The 17,632-nt window shown below is 44.2% G+C and overlaps 1 protein-coding gene across 3 annotated transcripts; it reads left to right on the forward strand.

The window, feature by feature from the left end:
* The first annotated feature begins 563 nt into the window (after window positions 1–563).
* LOC133914681 (DNA repair protein RAD51 homolog 3) lies at window positions 564–11,182 on the forward strand. Of its 3 annotated transcripts, XM_062357747.1 has the most exons (9): window positions 565–765; window positions 1,407–1,529; window positions 8,329–8,362; window positions 8,433–8,503; window positions 8,584–8,810; window positions 9,024–9,155; window positions 9,452–9,518; window positions 9,658–9,706; window positions 10,710–10,849. In XM_062357747.1, exons 1-8 carry the CDS (start codon window positions 732–734, stop codon window positions 9,678–9,680), a joined length of 711 nt encoding a protein of 236 aa, XP_062213731.1. In that variant the 5' UTR covers window positions 565–731; the 3' UTR covers window positions 9,681–9,706; window positions 10,710–10,849. The 3 variants fall into 3 exon arrangements, with proteins under 3 accessions (XP_062213726.1, XP_062213731.1, XP_062213722.1); XM_062357738.1 differs by lacking the exon at window positions 9,658–9,706 and having other exon boundaries at window positions 567–765; window positions 10,712–11,182; XM_062357742.1 differs by lacking the exons at window positions 1,407–1,529; window positions 9,658–9,706 and having other exon boundaries at window positions 564–765; window positions 10,712–11,182.
* Window positions 11,183–17,632: the final 6,450 nt, after the last annotated feature.

A 17,632-nucleotide genomic window follows, 5' to 3' on the forward strand; every position in this document is an offset into this window, starting at 1 on the left:
CACAACCTGGTGAGACGAACCAACACACGCTTATTCTCATAGTTCTCTTATCTACACATACTAAATGTGTGAAGGAAACAATTTATTTTAAGTTAGTCTTCCTCTATCTCTATTAACCAATTGAGACTAAAACCTATCTTCTAGCTTTAATATTTATTTGGAATTTCATAGATATAATATATCAAGTCTATATAGTGTAACAGGATCGTGCACTGCCAATTTGGAGTGAGCCGGCAACGGGTAGGCCATCCGTGGCTGGACCGATGACCATCAACACCTCTATCCGCTGGATCCATGCGCGAGATGACCTGGTGAGTAAGAGATAATTACTCAGCTGTCACTTAAAAAAATGACAATTACTGTTGAGAATGACATACGAAACGTCCTGAGTCTGTATATATATATATATGTGACAGAATAATAAATAAATAATTATCACTTACTGAGAGTGAAAAAAACTAATGTCCCGGTGAGTAACGATGAGCGCCACGGTGGGGAGGAGGTGGATCAGTCGAGTGAAGCCGAGCCTCTCTTCAGCCCAACCCGGCCCACATGCAGCCTTGCCTCCTTCCGGGCCACGGCTCCGTCGCATCGCACAAGATCAGCATCACTGGAGAGTGGAAGGGACACGGGAGCGCCTCGCTCTCCCGCCGCCGAACTGAGCGAACGGCTTCTTCTCTCTTGCTCGGCGTCTCCTTCCTCCTCCTCCTCTTCCCGTCTACGGAGAGAGGATGGCGTCGGATGGGGATCCACCCGTACTAGCTGGTAAGCCCTATCTTGCTTCAACTCTTCGATTCGTCCCGCTGGGAGCCATGAAATCAAATCTGGTGCAGGCGAGGTTTAGGGTAACAGGAGGCCGAGGTCCTTCATTTTCATCCTCTTCTTTGGAAATAAAATGCAGCATTCTCCATATGACAACCTTTGCCCAAAGAAACTTTATTAATTGATGAAAAAATTGAAAGCGGTAGGCTATTCTATTCCAGAACAGGAAGGTGGAAAGATGCAGTTGCCTGGGTGGGTCAGTGGGTCTAATGAATTGCACTCTCGAATGCCAACAATGGACTCCATTCCTCATGACCAGTTAACCACACACAGAGAAGTCCAGAAACACTGTATGCTATACATGTCGCCACATGTGTTTACCGCTTGCTGGGTTTAACTTGTCAGTCTTAGATGTCTATGCCTACAACTCTGCGGGAACTTGTTTTGTCCTGATTTTAAGATGAGGAGTCACTAAAGTGTGCTTCTGTATCCTTCTGTGAGGTCTTTTTCTTGTTTGCTGATTGTCTACTAGTGTTTAATTTCCTTTGAAGCAACAGCGCTGACCTGTTTGATATCTGGAATTCCTTTACTGTAATAATGGATAGTAACAGTACATCTTCTCACCTCATGCGAATACATTGCAGGAGCCCAAAATGCATGGGACATGCTATCTGAGGAGCAGTCACAGAAACACATCACTACTGGTTCTGGTAACATCAACAACATACTTGGTGGCGGCATTCACTGCAAAGAAGTTACCGAGATTGGTGGGCTTACTTTCTAACATCAATCCTAACTAAGGAATTAGTAGGATGGCTCACATTGAACCCATAGGTCGACACATGGTGATTTCGTACTAGTGGGTCAAGCGGTACAAGTTACATGGAGCCATTACGCCCCACCCGCTCTGGTGACCCCGTCGCCCCCCTCCCCCCCCCCCCCAAACCAATCCTCTCTGGCCAAAATCCACCACCAAATCCCTCAAATCGATCCAAAACCCCTCAAGAGCGCTTTCGCCACCTCTAGATCCGGCTGCTCCGGGGTCCTCCTGATGTCTTTGATCGCAGATCCAGTCACTTCAGGTTCTTTCTGCTTGAACGACTCGGGAGATCTGCTTCCCGAGTCGGCGCAAGATCGTCCGGCTCCGGCGAATCAAGGGCGCTCCTCCTCTGTCTTACCTCCAGTCCAACTTGATCTGCTCTGTTCTCCACAAGTTTTCCCTGCAGCGGATGGAGACCTCCCCCGACCTTCCAAGGCAACAACCAGCGCAGGCAGAGCAAGGTTTTCCAGTCCTCTCGGCCGGATCCCAGCTACCGGCCTCCAACTCCGGCTTCCTCGAGCAGTGTTGCAGATCCGGGCAGTTACACAAGATTCGGGTTCGAGGAGATCTCGGAGTCAAGGATGATGAAGGATGGCAGACAGTAAAACCAAAGTTTTGGTGGCGCAAAGAAAGACCTTCTTTTTCGAATAAATGAGTGCCCCAACAACTAGAAGATTAGAAGGCCCAGCAGAGAAGTGAGATCTACAAAGATGCAAGGTAAATGTTTTAATTGTCTTGCAAAAGACCAAAAGGTAGCGGCTTGCAGAGAACCCACAAGATGCTAGAGGTGCTAGGGCTCAGGCCATAGAGCCTTCCAGTGCGCTGCTTCCCCAAGATTTTCCCAAGCTCCACCATTCCAGAAGCTACACTCAGTACTCTACTTCAGCCAGCAGCAGCTCTGTTTTTGCACATCGACCTTACCTCTAGGCACTTTTGTGCAACTTGCCCAACCCTTGCAGAGTAGATCCAAGCAAGGTCCTAGCTGAGATCAAGGAGACAACAACGCCGTTCCAGGGAGATCCTTCAGCTGTGTTCAGGAAGTCAATGGTTCTGGTCAGCGTGGGCCAAACAACTAAGTCGCCTGTACAACGTTTCGGCAGTCTGCCCGAGGCACACCGGGGATGGCACAGAGACGATGAAGACAGAGAAGATGATAGGAGGTGGGCACGACGGCGCAGGAGCACATCAACCTGGTCGCGTGTCTCTCGCCATGACCCAAGGTCTACTGCACCGCGAAGGAGTGGGGGAGGCCACTATACTGGGACCTTGGAAGGCGTCTTGCTTATTTTGGCCCATCCTCGCATCATTGCCCGTCATCGTAGGCGTGTCATCTTCACCTCGCCACTGGCGACAATGGTGAGAGGCGAAGGTAGTAGGTAGGGGCCAGAGGCGCTGAACGAGGATTACAACATCAGGTGCAACATCGAAAGCAACCACAGGTTTGCCCCGGTGCCGGAGCAGCAGGTCGGGGGTTCGCACGTTGACAAGTAGAGAGAGATCGACAACAATAAATGGGCAAAGTTTCACAAGGGTATAAGGCGGAAACGGATTTTTGACCAGGGTGTAGAAGTCATCAACAAGGAGGTTCGTACGTCCGATGTTGCCCGGATGTTGGAAGTCCTTTATGACCCTATGTTGTTTGAGAGCTCCATGCAGAAACTAAAGAAGATGATTCAGTTCTCCAACTTGGGAGAGAAGCAAGAAGACTAATGACTGATGCATAATAAGAAATGCAACGCATATTACAGTTTCGAAGCCATCCATTCAAAGGAAATGAGCGTGCTTCAGCTGCTTACAGTTTTTTATGACCTTATGCGGCATGAGGCTTCTATAACTTCCTCTTCTCAGGTGCACAGATACAGCTACCCTATGGGTTCAATGTGAGCTCAACCACGCCCCTGGCGTACACACACATACAAGCTTCTATCCAAGAGCTCGAAGAAAATTGGGGCTACGCTCATAAGGACGGAACTCCTAAGCATCTAGCGAGGGATGTTGCCCCCGGCACCTTCAGCTACAAGGCGGTGCTTATTTCTTGCGGTGCTTATGGCTTCGTTGATACCGACAGGCCGCAAGGAAGCATCAACTGCATCGCTGACTTGGCTATTTCCAATCCACCTTGTTCGCAGGGGCTCCCAGTGGAGCTTGTGACGGGTGATCGCTGTGTGCTGCAGGTGTGTTCTTCTACGTTTTGTACATGGCATTCTCTGCCTAGTGTTAGTAGGCGTTCTCCGCCCAACTTAAGCTTCCCACCTGCGTCTATCCCCGTCTTGACGGTTGGGTCCCCCCCCCCCCCTTGTTTCACTCTTTGATCCTGCTAAAAACTTTTTTATGCGCACCGCGGATAATAATTTGGTTGGAGGTTCTGGGAATGTCAGACCGGTAGTCACGAAACCCCTACAGGTGTACTCTAGGAAAAGGCGTTGGGTGAGTAGTGCTTTTGCTGTTGTGCCTATGATGGTCTCCATATCTGAATCACCTTCGCCATGCACTCCATGCGTGTCTCGATCTCAGGCTTTCATCTGATTCATCTCCAAACTTGTGGATGTTGTGCTGCCTCAGCCCGTTCTTCAGAACAGAAGACAGAAAGGACCTGCACTCAGCTCTGTGCCTAGGCGCAACAGAAGGGTTGCTGGTGTCGCGCCTTGGTTACCAGGGCCTAAAGTTACGGATGCCGAGACAAGGGTGATGAAATGCATGGGGCTATCTCAGATCTGGAGCATGTCACATCCAAAGCTTCAGACGCGTATAGTAGGCTCTTTAAAAACACCTTAACCCGAGCACATCTCACAACTTTGGCTGGTCACTTGACGAAGCTTACAATGTCAGGTCGGAGGAGGACCTGGGGGCCTCATGATCGAGTGGGTGGTTATGCTTTCTTGGTCATTCTTTCGTGGTTTGCAATGAATCCCTCTACCATACTTGTGTGGAATGCCCGGGGTCTCAACAAGGTCACCCGGCGCAATGTAGTGCATGACGTTGTTCTTTCGTCCAATGTAGACATTGTCTGTTTGCAGGAAACGAAGGTGGCTTCTTTTACTCCCCATCTTCTCCTTTCAGCGTTTGGGTCTGAGTATAATCAGCATGTTTCTTTTCCTGCTGATGGTACAAGGGGTGGCATTATTGTAGCTTGGAAAGGAGCAATGTGCCAGTCAATTTGCTCTTGCGTTGATGCTTATTCGGTGTCAGTGCAAGTTGCTGAGCAAGAGGGCCGAAATTAGTGGCTTATAGGGGTATATGGTCCCCAAAAGGACACGGACAAACTGCTCTTCCTACAAGAGTTACGTGATATTCGAGCCTTGTGTGATGGCCCATGGATGGTGGCGGGTGATTTCAATCTTATATATCAGGCGACAGATAAGAATAATGATAACCTCAATAGGGCGATGATGGGCTGTTTCCGCCGCTTTCTTGATGATTTTGAGATCAAGGAGATTTCTTTGCTTGGCTGCAAGTTCACTTGGTCCAATGAGCGGGAATCCCCAACTTGCAGGTTGGATCGAGTGTTTTGCTCGGTGGACTGGGAATGGATCTTTCTGGATTCGTTATTGCAGAGTTCGGCATCTTCTATTTCAGACCATTGCCCCTTGATTCTTGGACTCAAAGTCAACACTCGAGGAAAGAGACACTTTCATTTCAAGAGTTTTTGGCCAAATCTTCATGGCTTTCAAAAGGCAGTCCAACAAAATTGGGAGGCCTCTGTAACGACGGTTAACCCTCTCGAGCGGCTGTATGTTAAGCTGTAGCGTTTGAGCAGGGGCTTCAGAGCTGGAGCCAGAGGAAGGTTGGCAACATTAAAACCCAACTTGCCATGGCAAAAGAGATTCTCCACCACATTGAGATCGCCCGGGATTCTAGGCAACTATCCTTTGAACAGGAGTGGCTGCACAAAAAGTTGACGAAGCATTGTCTTGGGTTGGCCTCTCTCGAGCGGACTATCGTACGATTGCGCTCTCGCATCCTCTTTCTAAGGGAAGGCGATGCTAACACCTCTTTCTTCCATCAACACTCTAGATACAAGAAGAGAAAGAAATTTGTGGCCAACCTTTTGGTGGATGATCAAGTTGTAACTAGTCAAGAAGACAAGCAGTTGGCCGTGTTTGATTTCTACTCAAACCTGCTGGGCTTTGCGGAACAGAGAGACCTCACTCTAGACCTTAACAGTTTCCATCCGCAACATTTTGAGTTAGAAGCTCTAGATGAATTATTCATAGAAGAAGAGGTGTGGGCAACAATTAAGGAGTTGCCGCAAGACAAGCTACCGGGTTTTGATGGTTTTACCGGAAGGTTTTACAAATGTTGCCGACCTATAATTAAGCATGATCTGATGAGGGCCTTTTTGGCAGTTCAGCAGGGACGAGGCTCCAAGCTCAGATTGTTGAATACCGCATTCGTCACTCTTTTGCCTAAGAGAATTGATGCTATCCAAGTGAAGGACTTTCGTCCCATAAGTTTGATACACAGCTTTGCAAAGCTAGTTGCCAAAATTTTAGCCAATAGACTTGCACCTACATTATCATCCATGGTCTCAACAAATCAAAGCACTTTTGTCCGAGGCCGGTGCATCCAAGACAATTTCATCCTCGTGCAGCAAACTGCAAGATGTTTACATAGGAAGGAGCCACGTGTGCTATTCAAATTGGATATATCCAAAGCTTTTGACTCAATTTCTTGGCCTTTCCTATTGAAACTAATGCAAAGTTTGGGGTTTGGTCGTCGGTGGTATAACCTTATCTGCACTTTGTTGTCCTCCTCATCGTCTAGGGTGCCGGGAGAGAAGATTATACAACGCCGTGGACTACTACAGAGAGACCCCCTTTCCCCCATGCTATTTATTTTGGTGATGGATGTATTCAACTCCCTAATCAGTCGAGCATGTGAAGATGGCCTTTTACAACCTCTCTCTGTTCAAAGTACACAACATCAGGAAAGCCTCTTGCTCAAGAACTGGAATTGATTAAGCAAGTTCTTGAGGTGTTTGGCACTGCCTCGGAACTCAAGACTAATTTCCTTAAGAACTCAGTGATGATGACATGGCTCTCATCCATGATCACATGTCGTGTCAAGTAAAGAGCTTCCCATGTACATATTTGGGGCTCCCTTTATCCCTTAGAAAACCTACCAAAGATGAACTGCTGCCTCTTGTGTACAAGGTGGACTACCAGCTTGGAAAGCTTCTATGATGATTAAGGCTGGAAGACTAAATGGTTCGGGTTGTCCTTATAGCCACTACCATATATCATATGATTGTCATGGACCTCACTAAATGGGTGCTCAAAGCTATTGATAAAAGGAGAAGGGGTTTTCTTTGGAAAGGACATGAGCAAGCCAATGGTGGTAATTGCCTTGTCTCCTGGCGGAGAGTGTGCCGTTCGATTCAATTTGGTGGCTTATGTATTCATGATTTGGCCACCCTTGGTTGGGCTCTACACATGAGATGGCTATGGCTACGGAAGACACAGCTATCCTGGCCTTAGGTAGGTCTATAGCTACAGGTTCATCCAAATACAAGAGCTATACTTGCTATGGCCACTGTAACCTTGGTTGGTGACGGTTCAAACACGTTTTTTCTGGACCGACCGGTGGCTGCATGGGAGGGCTCTGACAGAGCTTGCACCAAACCTCATTGGCCTTGTTTCTCGACGCACAATCAATCAAAGGACGGTCCACCAGGCGTTGCAAAACAGAAGGTGGGTGGCTAACGTTACAGGGGCTCTCTCTGTTAGGGCTTTAGAAGAATACCTCCAAGTTTGGGACGTAGTCGAAGGGTTCGTGCTCTAGCAAGGTGTCCAAGACCAGCATGCATGAAAACTTTCTGCTTCCGGAGTATATACCTGTAAGTCAGCTTATGGAGCTTTCTTTGAGGGGTCCATCAGATTTGCACCTTGGAGACGTATATGGAAAAGCTGGGCGCTTCCAAAATGCAAGTTCTTCATTTGGCTAGCTATCTTGAAAAGATGCTGGACTGCAGACAGACTAGCCAAGCAGGGGCTTGCGCACCCAGCGTCATGCCCACTTTGTGATCAGGCGGATGAGAACATGCAACATTTACTGATCTCTTGCATGTTCTCAAGGCAAGTGTGGTTTTCTTCTTTCCAAAAGCTTAGGCTTCAGGCTTTAACCCCACAGCTTCATACAACATCTTTCTCCAGCTGGTGGGGCAAGGCACTTAAGAAGGTCGACAAGCATCTAAAGAAGGGTCTAAACTCACTCATAATTCTAATTTCTTAGGAGATTTGGAAGCATCGCAACACTGTCTTCAACGGTGCTGCACCTAGCGTGGACGTTGTGTTGAGGAAAGTGGAGGAGGAAGGAACTAGGTGGTGTGTGGCTAGGGCTAAGGGGCTCCGTAGATTGTGGCTGGGGTAGTTGTTCCTCCTTCTGGTCAAGTTGTTCCTTTCTTTGCGTGTAACGCCGCTGTTTTCCTGTTTGCCGGTGTCCTACACCGGTTTGGTACTTTGTTTATCTTCTCCTTTAATGAAATGAAACGTAGCTTTCCTGCGTTTTCGAAGGAAAAAAAAGTGTGTTGAGCCTGTACTTGTTTATTTGCCTCTATCTCTTCCAGTGATGGTTCTTGCAAACTTTCCTGCTGTTCTGATGAATTGTAGGGGGTTAGTGTGTTCTTGTTCTATCCTGCTTCTCACCTCGTGTTTGTACATCTAAAAATGCCCTTCATTTTCCTCTGTTAAGTACTTCAGTTGAGGTATCTGAAGTGACTGAACTAATCAAGTACTAGTCTTATTCAGGTGGTGTCCCAGGAGTTGGTAAAACTCAACTGGGGTATGTTTTACCTACTATTGAATACAAATTCAGAAGAAGATCTCCCTACTAAATACAAACTTTTGGTCAGGATTCAACTAGCAATCAATGTGCAAATCCCAGTGGAATATGGTGGCCTTGGAGGGAAAGCAGTTTATATTGGTAAATGGGTTCACAGAAGAAAACTTATCATCTTGTCTCTTACTAATAAAGCCTAATAGTAATCACCTTCATCATAACAGATACGGAGGGCAGTTTCATGGTTGAGCGTGTCTACCAAATTGCTGAAGGGTGTATCAGCGACATACTGGAGCACTTTCCACACAGCCATGAGAAATCTTCATCTGGCCAAAGAAAACTGCAGCCTGAGCATTTCCTGGCAGACATATTTTACTTCCGAATATGCAGCTATACCGAACAAATTGCAGTTATAAACTACCTGGAGAAGTTCCTCGGAGAGCATAAAGACGTGGGTTTCTTGAACAATTGACTTCTCAAGTCTAACTTTAATCACCTGAATCTTGTGTGTTGTTTTGCCTCTGACATTTTACATCAAGATGATTTACATTTTTGCACTAGGGCAATTGTAATGTACAGTATTTTTCTGCCGCTCTTTTGTTTTGCAATCTACAGCAATTTAACTAGTGTTTTAAAAGTAAAAAATTGCCTATCTACTTCGCAGGTGCGTATAGTGATTATTGATAGTGTCACTTTCCACTTTCGACAAGATTTCGATGATCTGGCTCTGAGGACCAGAGTGCTGAGCGGATTATCATTGAAGTTGATGAAGATTGCAAAAGCATACAACTTGGCGGTAAGTTGCTCATCATGTGGATGCAGGAACTACTATCAGAATTGTTTTTTCTAACACAGATGTTTGTTTACAGCTTTGCATTTCATTTTTCCACTAAAATTCGGTTATGATTAAACTAGTGAGGAACTCTATTAGTTGAACTGAGTCTGGGTGGTTATACAACACATTAATTTTCTATATAAATCAAATGATACATATTATGCTAGGCCAGCAGCAGAAATGGGATTTTCTCCGTGCACATAAACACATGCCTTTATTCATTTATTTATTTGTGTGTGCCTTGTTTCTTTGATCAGGTTGTTTTGTTGAACCAAGTCACTACTAAATTTACGGAAGGGTCATTTCAGTTGACTCTTGCTCTAGGTCAGTTTTTATTCATGCGATTATAACCTTACCTTTGTCTTCAAATCAATGTAGGATGCTTATGATTTCTATTGTTCTCAAAATACCTACTGAACTCAACAAATCTTTTTTCCCCTAATCATGTGGTTTTGTTATCAAGGTTATACTTTGCTGTACTTCTAATTCTGGACATACATTCCCAATGAGTAAGTAGTCAAAACTGCTGAAATGTTTTATGGACTTGGAGCTTTTACTAATCACAAGCAAGACTTTGGTCCCTTTCAATCATGTAGCTCACTGTAAGTACCATGATAACTTGGTGCTAGTGAAACAACATTATTATGTGCATGACTACTGTAGAATCCTAAAAGCTAGTTTTGGTTTATCTCTAGATAATTTTGTTGTTATCTAAGTGAAAAGATAGGATTTGATTAATAGGGTTTGTTAAGTCCTGCTCCTATATGGAGGTCATGGTATCTATTTGAGGCAAGCAATGAAGACGAATTAATCTACTCCCTGCCACAAGTTTGTCTCCTCTCAACCCAAGCAGCCACTGCTGCCATCTATCTTCCTGCCGGTGTTACCCTGATGATCTAAGGATCATAGCACGTGGATTCTTCGCTTCTTATCTTAATCAATCAGATAATTTCTGTGATCGTTTCCTCCTTTTTTTTTATTAATGTGGGAATTTATAACCCTCAAAGAGGAGGAGGTGCCCTTAATATTCTCGATTATTCTTATTTATTTCCATGTTCTTGCCATCATTATCTTTGTATAAAATCATAATAGAGCCCCCTACCTGGATTGGAAATACGATTTATACAATCAGATGAGTCCACATATAATGCATTTAGCTGAAAGTTACATAAGACAGATCCAACATCTGTCTAGATCTACATTTGTCCTACCTTTGCAGAGGTCCTGTTCCTCTGATTCATTCTGCCGCTTCTTTTAATCAGAAACAGCTAGTACAGGCTAAGCGCTGATAAATTGCTAAACTGGCTATAGTTCCAACGGCATCCAAGTTATGATAATAAGCATTACATTTCCAATGGGGTTGGGTGGATGTTTGTCAAAATTAGTTTTGAAGTAGACGGGTAACTCTACGGTTTGTTTCTTCAGTTCTGCAACATGCTATTCTTCTGAATATTTCATGGATTGGACACTTGAACCCTTGATTCCAAGAGATGAGGACAATGATCTTTGTTATGCAGGTGACAGCTGGTCCCACTCGTGCACAAATCGACTGATTCTGTACTGGAACGGGAACGAGCGATATGCATACCTCGATAAGTCCCCTTCGCTTCCAGTAGCTTCAGCACCGTATGCAGTGACAGGCAAAGGGGTGAGGGATGCTGTGAGTTCAAATTGCAAGAGAGTCCGAGTAATGTAGCAACCTTGGTGTGGAGCCACTATGCTCTTGCGTCTGAACTGTGAGTTCAAATTGCAAGTTAGACGATTGGTGTGGAGAATCATACCATTTTGCGTTAGTTGGTATGGAAAATTTGGTATGCGTAGCAGCGCTCTTTCAGGCGGCCCTCCAGTGTTTATTTCTGTACATATTGATCCGCTTATTCCCAGCATCTTCTTTTGCTGTGAGCTTAGTGGGGAACTCGTTGCAAGAATTCTTCATCAATGCAAAATGCACTGCATTGGCAGTGTCCCATATTAATTGAGACGGCTGATTATCATGTTTCCGTGTGGAAGTGGAACCACCTGTCCGGGAGAAGTCACTACCTGTGTCCATATCATATTTAGCGCCGTCCTTTTCAGGGCATTTTGCGCAAAGCAGGCTGCGCCAGCTGAGTCGCATGATGTCCCTAGTAGCAGTGAGAATCTATCTGAGTCGCATGATGTCCCTAGTAGCAGTGAGAATCTATCTATCTAATGATCGTACTGTACATAGTCACTGAAGATTTTATGCATATGGTCAACTGCTACTAGGCTGGCGCTCGTAAAATTTAAAAATACCTACTTCGACGCACCTGCGTTCAGTATTTGAACTTTTGCCGGTAGTGGTACTTGTGTGTTGCGAGTAATCTGGAGCTGCCTGTCAAGTTGACATTGATGTTCTCACTGGATGGCTGGCTTTGCCGTTTGGCCCGCTGTGCCGGTGCAAGCATCTTTTGAAGCTTGACGGGCCAAACCGATGCGATGCACAGCAACAAGGAACACAGAGCAGAGCAGCAAAGACTAGCAGCTGAAGCTTGATTCCTCAAAGACCCCGACGGATGTGCGCGAACAAAAGCTGGTCGGCAAAGGCGCAAAGCAGCCAGCGCAGATGATGGGTCTACTCTCGATCGACTGCAAAGCCATTTTTTTCCCAAAAGGATGCGCAGATGATGGATCTACTCATGATTCTGCTTACGCGCCAAGCAGGAGTCCACTTTTCGTCGCCCATTCCTTCGCTCAGCCCCGGCTCGACCGCTACCTTCAGATGACTTTGAGATGGTCCGGGGGTGCTCGACTTTGTGCTGCCCGGCGGTGGCCGTCGATCGATCGATCGATGGTCCTGTCCCGGCCGGTTGCACGTCTGAAATTCATCTTGCCGCGTCACATGGACACACCCCATCTGATAAGGATATGCGGTGCCTATTCACCTTTTGGGCTAGAGAGGAGTGGGATATCAGCCTAAGTGGAGAGCTAGCATCGTTTTTAATCAGCACACAATGCAGTTCTATCCGTCATATTTATAGTGGTGCGCACGTGTACATAAGATTCCAAGGCAAACAGTGTTGATATTTTGAAACGATATCAAGTCTTCTTTTTAATGGATCAAACGGTATGAGATTTGAAGTTTCCTACTAAGAGACTATTTCATTGGAAGATGTCCGAGCTGTCAAGGTGACACGAGAATATGGCCGAACATGGATAACCCGTGGTTTACAAGGCACTTCTATATGATATCCAACTATACCACATCTTTTCATAGGTTTAAAGGTTTCCTTTTCAAGTTTTTCATGGTACCAAGTCATCCAAAATATGGAGATTGAAGATAAGAAAGTTTAAAGTCAATTTGGATTCATCTCGTTGCAGCTAGTCTGACTCGGATTAGAGAGTCCATATCTTCCACATATGAAGTCCGTTTCGGACATGTGAGTACCCGTTGGAAATATTATTTGATAGCCCATGCAATGGATCAAGTCCTAACCTCTGTTTCCTTTCAGTTGCACTGCAATATCAAAGAGAAACCGATGATAGAAAGTTTAGTCTTTGTTTATTCGAGTCCAAGTTGTATAATGAGTTTGTTTTCTATTTTATGTCTTAAGAGTCTATATAAGCTAGAGGTGTACGTCCATGTAACTGAGGCTCGACATTATAAATATATTTTAGCTATAAATTACTCACATTATGAGGGTCTTATGCATGTTTTTCCTATGACTAGGCGCAACCAACATAGAGAGGAATAGAGCATTCCAATTAATATCGTGCTTGCTTTTTTGCTACGAACTGAGGGTTTGATAGTTATCTTTAAGCGTGCGATTCAACTGATCTATAGAGGCGCAAATCCCTACAATTCCAGCGGGTGAACGCCTATAGATTCGGCGAGTTTCACGTTCTATCTTCGGCGGATTAAAGAGACGCAAGTCTCTATAATGGCAGCAGATATACACCTAGGATTCACCATCTATCTTCAATGATCCTAAATGAAGAAGATCGGCCTCCTCCCCCTATTGCCCTCTTAGGGAATCCGTTTCCTGGCCCTGCCTCCTCCAATATACATGGCGAATTTATTCGATAACAATTTCTCTCTTGGCTATCATGTTGTTCGTAAAGTTGTGGATGCACTATGGCATTGCTAATAGACTTGCCATTGGTAGACTTAGGTTTTAGGCATGTATTCGCTCCCTAATACGTCAATTGAGCTTGTAAAGATTTTTTTAAAGAGAGTTCATTGGCTTCGAACTTTATTGAAGGCTATTTTGTAGGCATCAAGGATGGATCCCTAGTGAGCTGGTTGCAACTCAACCCACCTCGCTAGTTCCTACTTGTAAAGAAAGACAAATGGTACAAACTTATAGGAATAAAATTTTGTTGAGAATAAGGGGTCATGGCCACTCTAGCATTCGACAAGTTTGGGCTCGCGTGAGTAGGGTAAAATGGCAATGGTGCCAGGCCAGTCAATCCAAGAGTGTGGAGACCGTGACGAGCGATGGTGGCACAGATGGTTGCCGGTCGTCGAAGCAGACGAAGACGAGGGGTTGGGGAGGTCGTATGATAGGTGACAGTAAATTTCGTACAAGGTTGGCGCATCATGGATATCTGAGAGATTGACATGCCGTACGAAACCAAAAGGACCAAGGTCCCACGCTTGATAACTAAAGAGTTGTTTTCACATAACTACAACTCTTCACATCTAACTATGAAAAAACGTATAACTTTTAGGACCAATTTTACATAATTACACCTATTTGCACCTCTAGTAACCTAAAACTATAATTTTGATATAAAGCTACAACTATTTCATTTGGTTTTTCATCATACTAAGTTGTAGCTCTGTGAAACTAGTACTATAATTTTGAAACTAGTACCAAAAGTTATAGTCTTAGATGCAAACAGATGTAGTTCTGTAAAAAAAATTTACTCATGACCTAAAATTAAACGCGAAAAATGGGTGCCAACTGCCAATAACCGAGGTTCAGTCTTTGAGTTACTCACTGGGGAGAAACAGGGGCGGAGCTAGAGGGTGCCCGGGCACACCAAAATTTTAGAAAACTCAACAGGAATGAATTCTTCATTTGGAGTCCCACGACGAGAGGCCCTCGCAGCTCTTGAGCACGACGATGTAGTCCCGCCACGACGACAGCACCACGTAGCTGAGGAACGCATCCGTCTTGAAGATGAGGTTCCCCTCCTCTAGGTCCTCGGTCATCTCCAGGTACTCGGCGGCGCAGCGCAGCCCGGAGATGTTGGCCGCCGTTAGGTCCACGGCCATGCCGTAGCAGAACCTGGCCGCCAGCTCGAAGGAGTCCGCGCTGCCGGGGTGGTCATCAACGTGCGTTGCCGCCGTCTCGTAGATGATGTGGCTCATCCGGCCGCTCTGGAAGATCATGGGGTACTACTACACAGTGTGTTTAGCTTAGCTTAGCTTAGTGTAAAACTTGCAAGTGTAGAGTTGGTTGCAAACTAAGTTTGATGCACATCGTGCTAGCAAGCACGCATAGTACTAGTGCTATAATTAGGAGGGTATTGTAAATTAAAATGACGTCCCGTTGCAACAAAAAGAACAAATTAGGAAACTACAAAGGTTCTATTTGTGGTACAGGTACAATGTCAAAAGTTTGAGGTGCTTCTCTCTCCGTACGCAGACAAAGGAAGATATATAAGAATATACTATCTTTGGTTATAAATACATGTCATTTAAAAAAAATGTTTGATCAACTTTTAAAATTTTGATTAACAACAGTTTTCAAAATATTTAGTTTAAAAACTTTAAAATCATATATATAGATTTATTTTGAAAATGGTTTTATAATATCATAAATTTAATGAATTTTATAAATATATTTTAATAGAAAATAGTAGTCAAAATTATGCATCGAAGGTTATACCTTATAAAAAATGACATGTATTTTAATATAAAACTTTCAGTACTGCTACAGTCAAATCATGACTTAGTTTTACTAGTGAATTTTTAATATATTTATATTGTATTTTTACCAAATTGTGTGCTTGTATATTGGATTAAAAAAATTAATTCTGGCTCCGCGGAGAAGAGAGTGGAATGAGATCGCGCACAGATGATTTCCCAGCGTGGTCAAGCCTATAGGCTACGGAAAGACGATCGAACGGCAAAAGGCGCGACACTGCCTGGTCGGGCGACGCACCAGGCAGTCCTGACACGTACGTACGGCTGATAAACGAAGAGACGAGTGCATCTCCGCAATGCAAGGCGAGGGCACAGCAAGGCGGCTAGGAGCCCAACCCGAGCCCGAGAACGGGGATGCCGGACCGGCCGTGCAGCGCGGCGCAGAACAGCAGCTTGCTGCGAGCGTACCAAGATGCTGATATCCATTTTAGACGATCTCCCCTTTAATATCCACTCCACTTAGTTTAATACTCGAGTTGAAATTTTTTACAATATAATATTGATTGAGTGAAACATGTGCATACCTGGCCTAATATATCTTAACTTATGTTATAACAAATAGCGAAAAGCCCATGCGCAGTGGGAATTGAAAATTTTCAGGATACTCACCATCCCTAACAAATGTGTCACATGTTAACTAAAATATTTTTTCTTGCACAACTAAATTAACATGTTATTTTGCCAAGAAATCCCATGCCTCCTCTTGTTGTTGTGTCAACTATAGATCCTTCATCAGAGTTTAGTATGGCGCAGTTCATTTGTTCTGTATTAGGAGACTGCTAACTTGAAAAGCAAAGCAAACTCTACCAGGAGATGCTAACAACCCAACACTCATCCCCTTATAGAAGGCAGTCCAGGGGCAAGATTATCTGAACACAGACAACCATTCTTAAAAATGCAGAACAACATCTACAACAGGAAGATAGCAGGTACAACAAGTCTACTTTCACATAAACTCCCACTACCAAAAAAGGGACGTTACAGTCGGCCTAGAACCGCTATCTTAGTCGGATTCTGAACTGACTATAATCAAGTGATTGTGATAATCGAGTCGGATCGTGAACCGTCTGAGATAATGATTATCGTTGTCGGTTCTATCTACAAATCGTCTGAGATAAATATTATCAAAGTCAGTTCTAGATTTGAACCGGCTATGATAAACATGTTATCTTAGTCGGTTCCTTGTGATGTTTTCTAGAAAAAAAAGGTTGGGTAAATATGCACTAATATTTACCCTGCACTTTAGCCTGCCAAAAAACATGGATGGAATAAGAAAAGGAGATACACAAAAAGGAAAAGATTAAAGCAACAAGCAAGGAATTGAGAGCAGTGCCCATTCCCTAAACCATCAAAAAAACATGGGCAGGCTGCTAAAACAGCATCAGAGATTCAGAAAGATGGAGGAAAGAAACCCAAATTAAGACTGTGATCAAGCTTGCAGAAAAAGAGACGCTGGTACAAACTGCAACTACTAAGTGTAGTTCCTGAAGAAATATCAAATACCCCTAAAAGCGACAGATGAATGTGTGGCTACTGAAAACACATACCACTAGCTTTATTGTCAGATCCCAATCTTAAGTTCCTTATACTTCGTGTATCAGCTTCTGATCGGTAGCTGATATGCATAGATTATAATAGAATATTATCACAATCATACTTCGATTAATATTATAGTAGAAAGGTTTGTCATTACAAAAGGTCTTAATTCATAGGATTCATTACATCTATAATCAACTGGCTAAACAAACATCAGCGGAAACTAATTAACAACCCAATGCCATATGCAACTTGGATGAGGACACACTCTCACCCTACTACTTATCATCTTTATCCTTGGGGAAATTGAACTCAAGCTTCTCATCCGATCAGCAAGCAAGAGTAAGTACGTAAGATACTCAACAATCTCTAATACTCCTCAGGAAGTTAATAGATGCTTAAGGAATTAACAAGAATTATGGCTATAAGGCATAGATTTGAGCATAAGGTAGGCTTTGATGCAATTGATAAGTGTAATATCTAGTTAAAACATGTAACTATTAACTAAAGTTTTTAAGTCATAATTAAGAATTTGGGCCCCGAAAGAACCTATTCTATTCTCCGTAGTTCCCATCTTTAAGGCTGGTGAGATAAACCTATATCAATTTCTATCTAAATATGCTCTAAGTTTATCTAGTGTATCTACTCTACCAATTAAAGCGCTTGCAACCTATGTAAGAAGGTAAATTGTAAATAAGTAAATACGGAAACGTAAATAAGGTAGAGAGAGCAAACTCGGCATAAGGATTTTTTTTCCGTGGTATCGATGGCATGAATGCCACCCTTAGTACACGTTAAAGCTCCATAAAGGATATGCTCCCGGTCGGCACCCGGTCACGACCTTTGAGCCACCGAGTCACAAAGGCAAGGCCTCCACCCAGATGAGCCACCAAGCTACCAAGGCAAGATCTCACCACTAGCCTCTCTTCCGGTTCCTCGCCGTCGTGATCACTTCGGAGCTTGAGCCACAAAGGCAAGGGTCTCCACACCTCCGCACAATCGCATTGCC

Source organism: Phragmites australis, chromosome 1 (assembly GCF_958298935.1).
Source record: "Phragmites australis chromosome 1, lpPhrAust1.1, whole genome shotgun sequence".
Taxonomy (NCBI): Eukaryota; Viridiplantae; Streptophyta; class Magnoliopsida; order Poales; family Poaceae; genus Phragmites; species Phragmites australis.

Coding starts and splice junctions, on each gene's coding strand:
- LOC133914681 (XM_062357738.1), top strand. CDS start 732: ATGGCGTCGGATGGGGATCCACCCGTACTAGCTG. Junction 766..1,406: donor GGATCCACCCGTACTAGCTG/GTAAGCCCTATC, acceptor AATACATTGCAG/GAGCCCAAAATGCATGGGAC. Junction 8,504..8,583: donor AGGGAAAGCAGTTTATATTG/GTAAATGGGTTC, acceptor TCATCATAACAG/ATACGGAGGGCAGTTTCATG.